We start from the raw sequence: 11605 nt of genomic DNA, 5'->3' as shown, positions 1-11605 counted from the left end.
GAGGTGGCCTGCGACATCAGTGCGCCACTGCAATGTCAGGACAGCAGAGCGGCTGATGGATTTGCTGGAGCGGAGGTGTTTGTTGAGACAGGGAGGCCTTCCAACCTCGACCATCCTGTGATTCTGTGAAAGCTGCGGTTCAACTGTCACTTCTGCTGGGGTACAATTCGACTCATTCTTCTGCTTCAGGCTTTTAAAAGAGGACGTTGAACATTAAAGCCATGCATGCCATACTCCTTTTCCAGGAATTACATGGATGCCCCCAATGTCTAACGGTGGGGTCCGACTGCAGTATTCTGTACTCAACACTTCTGTTTTCCTATTTGTGTAATTACACAGATCATAGATTTCTTAATTCCAGAATCGCTTACAAAAGACGCACAAGCACATCTGTCTCTTCAAAGTCTTAAAAATGGCCATGTTCCCCTTCAAAACACGCATACTGAAAGGCGGCCTTAGATGAGCTTCAAATACACCGCATGTGTGTGGCAAATCGGACGGCTGTCTCCAGTAGAATGCACTGGGGCTCCTACCTTCAGTTTCTGAGGAATGAGAATGGTCGTTGTGACTCTAACRATCAGCGCGTTACTTTCTGAAAGGGCAGGGTTGCAAACTAAGCCCTCACTGTCGTGCACTGGCCGTGCTGTGTCTCTGCTGAAGGTCACCTTGGTGTCGCAAGGCTGGCAGGAGCCAGCACGTTCCAGATACCCGCCCACTGCAGTTAGTTGCTCCATCAATTCAACTGAGCTGCTACTGTGGTGGTCAGGAGTGAACACACTGGGTGATAAAGTGGAGAAACTGAAAAGCTGATGCCTATTCGCTTGTGTTCCCTTGGCTACAGTACAGTAATGTTCAGCTAAGGTGAAGGAATCAGCTAACCTTTGAACTGCCCCACCATTACTTGGCAATCGCTGCCTATAGACACCTTGTTCAGGCCGGAAGGGCTAAGAGACTCCGTGCAAAACCACTAGCCCTTTGGCAGTAGACAGTGGCAGCTAACCTGACTAGCTGGAAGAGAGGGATAAAACGCAGCAGAGGGGTATTTTACAATACTGYGAGGCCACACTGTCGTGGCTTACTGCTGCAAGCATCCCTTTCTGAACGCTACATTGCTTTTGTTCTAAGCTGAATAAATACTAAATATAGCCAACAGAAGTACCGAGCTGCTCCGGGAAGCACTGTGTATAGTAAAGAAAGAACAGCACCAGGGCTCACAGCCACCAGGGCGAGCTGAATAGTGTAGGTGTCCAGGACTGGATAAATAGCATGGGGGTCAATCGAGCTCATGCTTCTGTAACTGCTTCACCAGCCSRAGCAATAGATTTTGCTGACCTTCCAAACTCGTTCAAGACCTATGAAAGGACAAGGCTCGTAGAAAGGAGGTCTGGGAAAGGAACGACATTGGGCCGGCAAGCCTTCTTACTGCCAGAGGCTATCACTGCACCTGTTCCTCTGYGTACCTTGAAGATACTGTTCTGCACRCTTCTGAAAGGGCGAGCGCAATTCTTCACCGTTTTCACAATACACAACTCTGGGACGGTCCTCAGTGGACTTACTTACCCTGACAGATGCTCATGGATTGCTCTAGCTACCGAGGAGGCTGACAACAGCTGAACAGCCAAGAGCAACCTGGTTTTGCATCCTTGTCCTTGCCTGTGGCACAAGGCTYTGACCACTGGCACAGCTTCCCTGTCTATCCCCAGACATTAAGCTGCTCCAAGCAGCGCTGCCCATGCACAGGCACGCAGAACCAGGGAGCAGAAGGAGAGCAGAGAAATATGCTTTGTGAAAATATTTCCAGTTAAATTCTGAGATGTTTGCCACATCTGCATTTTGATTTATATCAACTGCTGCAAATAAGATAGTGAAGAGGTGGCAGATAAGGTTCCTGGGGGTGTACAGCTATGCTCTGACAAAGAAAACACACAAAGAACAAACAAACAAAAAAGGATGAAGGCCCGACAAGAAATGGACAATATTCTCCATACAGGAAATTTTCACCAGTTGCCAATAGCAAAGAGTTCCTTCCAGAAGAGGCACTCATTCAGTAAAGAATTAAATACCCACCATGCACATTTTAAGCTTTCCTGTCCCAAGAYTATGAATTGGCCTAAGGTGTGCAAGAAAGTAGTTGGTCTAATGTGTAAAAGAAAGTATGCACAAAGAAGTGTCAGTGCAGCCTTACAACTTCCCARATCTCACACAATCAACTGCAATAATACAGGTAGTAGTGAGAGAGACCAGGTGAAGCTCATGACTTGATGAGTTTGTGTGCACACCCAGGCGCGCATGCACACACGTGTGCCTCGAGCTGCACGTACAGCCTTCTGCGTCTGCAGAGACGCCTGGTAACTTAAAGCAACATAGTCCTGGTGTAGCTCTGAGTTAGTGTCAAATGAATAAGTACAATATACAAGGAGAATAATTATTTTGCTCTTCTTCTGTGGTCTCATTGACTAGAAGGCAAAAACTTGGAAGTTTTTCCAGTCAGAAAGAAAAGGAGCGCTTCTATTCTAGGTAGCTCTCACGGCAACCAACACCACTAAGGCAGTTGTAGCTTGTGAGACTGCCACRACCTCCTCTAGATTTACCGCTTCCTTTTGACTTACCGCTTCCCCTGATGTTCCCTAGTCCTTCTGCAAGCAGAACAGTGACCAGGCAGCCAATGCTCACGGCACTGGCAACTCCACCATCAAGAGAGCTGATTCCAACAGTCTGTGACTGCAACTGCAGCACAGTCACATGCAGCACAGAGGTAAAAGTGAAGGCACGGCAAACCTTCTGAAAGGAAGCCTCGTCTTCCGGATGCAGAACAAGCCCCGGTCCCTCCACCTCCCCTCCTANAAGATCTCTAAACCTATCTTCCTCAACCAAAGGAAAGTCTTCCCTTCTCTGGACTCTCTCGCTTGTATCCAGGCTCTGGGATTCATGGGGGCTGCCCTSAGCAGTGAAGACTGAAGCAAAGAAGGCATTCAGTAATTCTGCCTTCTCTGTATCCGTTGTCACCAGGGCCCCTGCCCCATGCAGTAGTGGGCCCACATTTTCCCTAGTCCTCTTGTTGCTACTGATGTATCTGAAGAAGCCCTTCCTGCTGTCCTTCCTGCTGTGAGACTCAATTCCAAATGGGCCTTAGCCTTCCTCGCCGCATCTCTACATATGCTGACTGCATTCATATAATCCTCCCAAGTAGCCTGTCCGCTCTTCCACATTCTGTGTACTTTCTTCTTCTGCCTGAATTTGGCCAGGATCTCCTTGCTCTCCCACGCTGGTCTCCTGCCCCTTTTGCTGCACTTCTTACTCATAGGGATGCACCACTCCTGAGCTTGGAGGAAGTGATGTTTGAAGGAGATCATGGCCCTGCAACTGCACACAGATCTCCAGCTCCTCCTGTTTGTTCCCCATGCTGCATGCGTTGGTGTATAGTCTGTATCTGTACCTGCAGTACAATCAGATGCAGTTCAAAGAGGTAAAAGTGAAGGCACAGTGAACCTTCTGAAAGGAAGCCTCGTCTTCCGGAYGCAGAACAAGCCCCGGTCCCTCCACCTCCCCTCCTACGCCCCGTGCTGCAGCACCTGATCCCCTCTGTGGCCCGAAGCAGGGCTCCTGCAGCCTTCCAGTCCTCTGTGTGACGAGGGGAACCCAAACCCAGCACGGCATCCAGAGGAACTCTCCCAAGTGCCAAAAGGGAGGGCAGGCAGATGTTTTTGCGCTTGGAACAAATCAGCCCTAAGGAAGCCACTAGAACGGAAGGAACTCCCTGCTGAAATCCAGCACGTCCTTGTGCTGGAATCGAAGCCCTTTGCTTCTCCAGGGGAGCCAGGCTCCTTTGATCGATCCGCTGGTGRTATGGTGTTATTTGTGCACCTCCAAGGAGGGCCTGGCTCCATTTTCAACCACCCGTTCGGTAGCTGAAGAGCGAAGGAGTTGAAGATAACTAACCCTGTTCACCTTCTCGACCGCCAACTGAGAACCCCCCCACCTCCGGGCCCCCGGTGACCTTGGCAACCCTCCGCCTGACTCCCCCTGTTGCCCCCCACACAGCAGCCCAGAGGAAGCCTGGCMSYCTYKCKKCSKSKCYCKKGGSMCYCRRKRKRSMWGAGAGGCCACCTCTTCACACGAGAGGGTGTGCGGGACAGTGCGGGACAGGAAAGAAGGGCTCACGCAACCCTTGGAACTCAGAAATTGTTTTATTCGTTGGCCCCTGGAGGTTGGCTGGGCTTGATTTGCAGCCTGCCTGCCTGCCTGGAGTCATGACCCCTTCCTGGTCTTGTGGCAGGGGCTGGTGGCTGTGCTCTAGTTGCCGCCTGTAGATGTTCTGCACAGCCTCTCATGTTCTTCTTGCGGCGGGCTGGTGTCTTTAGGCCTAGCTCGGTGGCCACGTGRCCCCCTGGCTCTCCTGGGACGACTGTGCCGYTGTGTCTCTCAGCAGGCYGTCCCAGGCACCGGGGGGATTTGACAGGCCACCTTTGCTGGTGGCACATCCACCTYCATTGGTTCTTCCTCCTCATGTGCTGGTGGATCCACCTCCATTGGCTCTGGGTCTTCCTGAGGAGGATCTACCTCCATGGGTTCTGCCTTGTTCTTCTCAGGCAACCTCATGGAGTCTCTCAGCACCCAGATGGTGTTCCAGAGCTCTGTTCTTTGGATCCGCAGTCTTTTTGTGCCCTTGCGGGCCAYCTGATTCATTGTGCGGAAGTGTCCTCTGGAATGCAGAGTTCTCCTGCGCACTGGCCTTCTCTCAAGATACTACCCAGAGGGTAGCAAGAAACTCACTGAGGTTTTTTGTGATCTGCTGCTGCAGCTCTCGCTGGTGCTTCTCGCTGGCCAGTGCCAGCACTCTGGAGCTGCTGGAGTGGGGGTGTTGTTCRAGATGAACTCTTCAGTGCCTGTGATTCTGTGATCCTGTGGTACTGCTGATGCGGTTGTACCCCAGCAGAAGTAACAGCTGAACCACAGCTTTCACAGAATCACAGGATGGTCGTGGGGATGGTCCAACACCCCCGCTCCAGCAAATCCATCAGCCGCTCTGCTGCCCAGGCATTGCAGGCCACCTCGCAGCCGCTTGCCCCTATAAAAACAGGAGTGCTGGCACAGACCCACAGCTCACTGAGGCTCTTGCACCTGAAGCACCAGCGAGAGCTGGACGCGTGAGTGTGCACACAAACTCATCAAGTCATGAGCTTTGCCTGGTCTCTCACACTGCTGACCTGTATTACTGTAGCTCACTGTTTGTGATCTGGGAAGTTATAAGGCTGCACTGACTCTTGTGTGTGCATACTTTCTTGCACATATTAGGCTAATGTATAGTCTTGGGACAGGAAAGCTTAAAATGTGCATGATGGGTATTTAATTCTTTTCTGAATGAGTGCCTCTTCTGGAAGGAACCCTTTGCGGTTAGCCATTGGTTTTAATAGCCATGGCTGTAATGTTAAACATTCTCTTTCAAAAGCCCGAAAGCAGAAGAATGAAGTGAATTTTACCCCAGCAGAGGTTACAGCCGAACCGCAATTTTCACAGAATCAGAGAATGGCTGGAGGTGGAAGGCCTCTCTGGAGTTCATCCTGTCCAACCCTGCTGGTCAAGCAGGGTCTCCCAAAGCAGGTTGTCCAGGACCGTGTCCAGTCAGGTTCTGGACTATTTCTCAGGAGGGAGACTGCACAACCTCTCTGGACAATGTGGTCCAGTGCACAGTCACCCTCACARTAAAGYGTTTTCCTACATTCAGACAGACTTTCCTGTRTTTCATTTTGTGCCCAGTGCCTCCTATCTTGTCACTGGACACCACTGAGAAGAGTCTGACTCTGTCATCTTCACACTCTCCCTTCAGGTATTTTTACATATTGAGAAGATTGCCCTTGAGCCTTCTCTTTTGCAGGCTGAACTGTCCCACCACTTTCAGCTTCTCCTGAGCTGTTGACAGGTGATCCAGCCCCTCATYCATCTTTGTGGGCCTTTGCTGGACTTGCCCTGGGAGCTCCATTTCTCTCTTGCACTGGGGAGCCCAGCACTGGACTGAGCACTCCAGGTTTGGCCTMACCAGCACTGAGCAGCGGGACAGGATCACCTTCCCCAGCCTGCTGCCCATGCTCTGCCCAGGACACAACTGATCTTGTTTGGCATAGGGGCATGTCACTGCCTCATGTCCAAGCTGTTGTCCCCCAGGACACCCCCAGTCCTCCTCTGCAAAGTCCTTCCTGCCCTCCCCAGTCGGGGGCCACCCATAGCCTTGTGGATGGTGCCACCAGCCCAGCCTTTAGGTCCCACATTCATCAGTGTAGGTGAAGCAAGTGTCATGGGGAGAAAAGGGCAGTGGGGGATACAGGGGGCTCATGTGGAGGGTGAGCAGGACAACTGTGTATTTGTGACTGCACAGGCCGAGAGTCCAGCTCCAAGGCATCTGGCAACCAGGAGGGTTTCGTACCTGCTTCTGTTAGGGCTCCCCCTTGACACAAAAGGGCCTGACAGCGGCAAATGGTGTCAGGCCRGGGTGATAAGTAGCCTCAAGTGACTACCTTCCTCCCTTCTATACCAATACTCTGCCAGTGCAGTGGTACGCAGATCCATAGGCTTCATTGCCTAGAGCTGTGTATGCTGTCACAGGGCAGTGCAGAAAGCTCAGGCTGCTTGTTCTTCAGGCACTTGTCCTGCTCTCTGAGGACTTCCCCAGAGAGGGGGAGCTCTGGCAGGTGGCTTTCTTGTGAGAGTCATCTTCCACTGCTTGGAGCCACAAGCRTTTATTCAGAGTCTGAGCTGACCACTTCTTGCCTTTCCTCGGCCTAACATCCGGTTAGGTTTTCAGCACTCTTCATGCTGTTCTCCTCTATCCCATTACTCGKATTTCCAGTCCTTCACTGAATGTGTGCTTTGCCATCACCCACATCACCTATGGGTTAAACACCCATCTCCTGCCCCAACTAGCACCTCATCCAGAGATTCAGCAGCCATGTGGGCTCTACACACCTGAAAGCAATGCTCCTCCTCCCCTCTGTCCTCAAGGGCCTCCTCTAGTACCCCCCCACACACCCCCCGCACATTGAATGGATGTCTTATGAGTAGATGTAGGGCATTTCAGGACTCTTACAGACTACCACCCTTTCTAAAGTGGCACTCAGTACATAGCTGAAGAGAGAAGTACCTGACAATAGCTACCCTCATTCGCCTTCTCATTCTGTGACTGAAAAATCCCACCTCGGGGTTCCTAGTGACCTTGGTGATCCTCCACAAGGCTTCTGTTGCCCCAGCACAGCAGCCCAAAGAAAGCCAAGCCCTCTCCTTGCCTCTCTCTCGGGGCTTAGGGCAGGAGAGAAGCCATCTTTTCATGGCCCAGGGCCAGGGGGAATGTGGGGCAGGAAAGAAGGGTTTACAGAACTCCTGAAACTCAACAGCTTTTCTATTGATTAACCTGTGGAGGCTGGCTGAGCTCCATTTCCTGCATTTGGGATTCCTTTTCTTCACTACTGTTCATCTATCTTCTGGCAGGGAGCTGAACCACTTTGAGGTGACTGGGCCCAGGCTRGCAGCCCTGAGAGTACCTCGCCCTCCTGGGACGACTTTGCTATGTGTGTTAGTGGGCAGTCCCAGGCATAGTGGCGTTTGCATGTGGCAGCTTTGCTGGAGGCAGATCGCTTTGCATGGGTCTGACATCATCTTTTAGAAGGTCCACCTCCATGGGTTCCGTATCTGTTGCACAATGACCAGCAGCATAGCGTGGGACAGGAACAAAGGGCTCTCACCACGCCTGAGCTATCACCTCTTCTGTAGAATGGCAGAAGACCACGCACAGGTCAGGTGGGCTAATGCCTCCATTTCCCACCACTGGAATGTCTGTCTTCTTCAGCCCCACTCAGCTGCCTTCTTATGGGGCACTGAACCAGTTTCAAGGAACTAGGCCTGGATGAAGACCTGATGGGTCCTGGCCCTCTTGGGATGACTTTGCCTGCTCTTTGCCAGAAATCCCAGACACAGTGGTGCTACCTCAGGCCAGCTTCACTGGTGAAAGATCAACCTCTATGAGTTCAACACCATCCTTCAGGGGATCCACCTCCATATGTCATCTTTCTGAGAGCCCATCTCCATAGGCTCTTCATCATCTTTCTGGAGAAAAACAGTGCCATCTTCCATGCCAATGATTTTGTCCCAGATGTCTTTTTTTTCTTAATGTCACTTTTTATCCTAAGGTGCATCATCTGCTTCAGTCTTCACAGGCCCCCCTCTAGAAAGCAGAAGGCACATATATAGTAGTCCAGTGGCTCTCTCCTTCCACTGGGGTTCCCAAGAAAGATGCCTTCTCTGAAGCCTCCCCTGGAAAGAGTCACTGCAGCTCCCCCAGAGCCTGGGCTGACTGTCAGGGGGATGCTCATTCCAGGGACTTACTTAAAATTAACCCAAGGAACCTGTTTGAGGCTCTCAACACACCCTGCAGAGGATGGCAGTAACTCCCTGAGGCTTAATGGCACCCTGCCTGCTCCATGTCTCTTTAGTGCTACAGGAGCAAGGATCTCAGTGAGCTCTGCGACAGTCCCAATTTTTTAGGGCCTGGGAGAATTGGCCCATTACATCAGGAGATGCCTGTGATGTCAGGCCCAAGTGCACAGGCAAACATGGATCTGTTTTGAAGTGGGGCAGACAGCCTCAGAGATAGCTGCTCTAATTTGGAGGAACAGGAGGCCAGGCTCATCATCTCCTCAAAGCAAGCTCTCGCATTGGTCTTGGCACAACTTGTCCTTGGTGAATCTGTGGTGGCTCTTCCCAGAAGCCTTCCTGTTTCATGTGTCTTGATGCATTTTCCAGAGGATTTACTGTGTAGTCTTTCCAAGGAACGAGGGGGAGATGGATTAGCTGGTATTCCTTGGATCCTCCCACTTGTCTGTCTTAAGAGTGATGTGACGCTTGCCCTCTTGAAGTGCTCAGTAATCTTCCTTGACCACAGTGACCTTTCAAAGATAACAGCAGCCCTTACAGTGAGTTTAAGGAGTTCCCACAGCATCACTGGATGAACCCCCTGACATCCTATGGAGCTGTGCATGCCAAATTGGTTTAAGAACTCCAATCTTCCTGTGCATACTGTGCATAATGCTTCAGTCCCATAGACTCTGCTAGTAGGCTGGGAGAACTGGGAGGCTTGAGAATAAATCCTACCACTTGGAACTGAGGGAAGGCATTTCACAGTTCATAATCTGGGTTTCCTCTAGGAGGTGGCTCCTACCACCAGATATGCTGCTAGCATTTGGCCTCCCTTCTCACCTCTTTTCAGAAGGGAGAGAGCATTTTTTTCATAGATAAATAACAGTAGATAACTCTCTGGTTCCCTTCAACTTCTTAAAAACTGTGACAGTGTCAAAGCAGTTGCATCTTATTTTCTCCCACTTCTCCAGTGCAAATTTAACATTCGACCTATTGTGACAGAAACAATCAGAGATTTAATGTTTGGCTCAAAATACACTGAGAAGTTTTTCTTACCCCAGTGGACCTCATCTCAGTTCAATTAGTGCAAACAGATAGGTATCACTGTCTCTGAAACTCATCATCAAGGGAATTTAAAAGAACAGCTAAAATCTATAGCTATCTATAGACAAACATAAAAAACACAGCAGGGCACTGAAGAAAAAAAGTGCAATGAGAACAACTCTTGGTTTGATCAGGTACTTGTTAGGTAAGAGCTTCAAGCTAAGGAGTACCTCAGGCTAGGGAAACCGTTTGCTGACTACCTTCTCTTCCTTCCACTTTCTCTTCTCACAGATAAATGGCAAAGGACACAAAGCAGTAGACTTCCTTGATTGCATCTGTCTTCCCTGATGCATTTCACTAGTGCATTTTAAATAAAAGAGCAATCGGAATGACTAACAACATTCTCAGAAGAGTATTTTAATACCATTTGATCCWTGAGCAAGAGAGGTATAAGCTGCATCTCTAAAGAGCTCTTGGCAGGAACATCTCTGCTATCTGGAAAGTACTAGTTAAATGTGCTCTTAGCTCACTGCATGCACTGTGTGGGAGAGTAGTGGAAGCAGGAGAATGAGGAACACAGCCGTTGACTTTCCAGATTTATAACCTGATCTCCCTACACTTGTAGTAAACCTTACATTAATTTATTTATGTCAACTGGCAGGTTAATGAATAGATGTTTTGAGGCTGAATTTGTGTTTGCATAATGCTGTGAAAGTCTGAAGATGATGAGGACTATAGAAGTTTATTGTTGGGTAATTTGTAGTACGCATGGAGCTTCTTGCTCCCATAATACCACCAAGCATTAAAGTCCATTTGTGTGCATTTTGTAGACTAGACCTACAGGTTGTTTTCAGGTTCCTGCTCCTCTAGCAATAACTGATCTTGGAAAAGAAGAGCTGCTATGACTGTTTTTCCTAGGGCACAAAACTGGATATGCTTAAACTCAAGAGAATTTGTTATGATATTCTTCTATTCATATTTACATATTAAAGACCACAGTAAGTACTGAGTGGAATGTAAGCTACTCTGGAAGTATTGTGATAAATACAACTGAGAAAGACAGACACAAACTTCTGAAAATCTCAGAAGAAACATTCCAAAAAATCCAAATAAGATGCACAGTACAGGCTATCCCAAACCAAGAAACACTAAAGATGAATGAAAACACAGATTGAACTCTTCTGCTATATTAAAAATAAAAATGTAGCTTCACATCCTGTGTGCTCCAGATACAGGCTTTTCTTGTTATATTATGAATTACTGATGTATCCTGTTTTTTTCCTCCTCTTTTTCCTGTTGTCTTTTCCCTTCCTTTCTGCTGTTCTAAATTCTGAGAAATTCCCAAGTTGCTCCCTTTGGTGTGGGTCAGTTCATATAATAAAGAGGTCTTGGAGTCCAGGAACTAGATTTCTCTTGGATGAAACAGAACTGGAGAAAGTATTCCAGAAGTGGATCTAATACACCCCAGCTGCGGATGGGTTTCAGTTCACAAGAGCAGACTACAATCAATCCAAAGCAAGTGACTCCAAGATGGGTATAGCACAGRTGGCAGGTCTTCAACATCAACTGTTTTGCTGTATGAGTCTGCTCCTGCTCCTGAGCTGCAGTAGATGTTAATGCCAACAGAGCTACAGATGCGATGCTTGTTGAGSGGTTTGAGATGTGGTAGGTGAGTCAGTCTTTTTTTAAAAAAATACAAAAAAACTAGTATATACTACAACATAGATATCCAAGGGTTTTTTAGGCACCCAAGTCTAATCCAGTTTCCCCTTAGTAACTAAAGGGGGGAAATCATCAATTCTGTGCTCTTGAAAATCTTTGAAAATTGGACAACATGTCTTGAAATATGTGAGTGAAGTATTTGCAATTGGTGTATTATACACGTATCAGATTTAAAATAGAATTTTCCAGAAAGTGTAGGAAATAATAAAAACAACCCTTATTACCTCTTCCCTGGATTGGTCAACTATATTTTAGGAGGGACTTGGCTGAAAGAAAGGCAGCAGGATAATCGCCCACTTCTCTGGCTTGTACTGCTCATCACTGGAACTCAATAAGTAGACTACTGTGGTCAGAAAAACCACCTGCAAAACAAATTGGAGCTTTAAATTAAAAGGCATTAAATTCAGAGCTACAGTATACAGAGATGCTTCAGATC

At 48.7% G+C, this 11605-nt stretch overlaps 1 protein-coding gene across 1 annotated transcript in view; it reads right to left on the bottom strand.

Moving 5' to 3' along the window:
- The window catches only part of LOC146587082 (amphiphysin), a 141664-nt gene extending 140377 nt beyond the window's left edge, over positions 1-1287 (bottom strand). Inside the window, exons 1-2 of the mRNA XM_085320236.1 lie at positions 1160-1287; positions 534-777 (exon numbers count right to left, since the gene is read on the bottom strand). Coding sequence (XP_085176362.1) covers positions 534-777; positions 1160-1287 — 372 coding nt within the window. The remainder of the gene's footprint in view (positions 1-533; positions 778-1159) is intronic.
- Positions 1288-11605: the final 10318 nt, after the last annotated feature.

Source organism: Rhea americana, unplaced genomic scaffold (genome assembly GCF_003343005.1).
Source record: "Rhea americana isolate MKP2758 unplaced genomic scaffold, rheAme1 scaffold_62, whole genome shotgun sequence".
In the NCBI taxonomy this organism is placed as follows: Eukaryota; Metazoa; Chordata; class Aves; order Rheiformes; family Rheidae; genus Rhea; species Rhea americana.
Note: the sequence above shows the minus strand (reverse complement) of the source record. Positions and strands in the feature narration are given on the sequence as shown.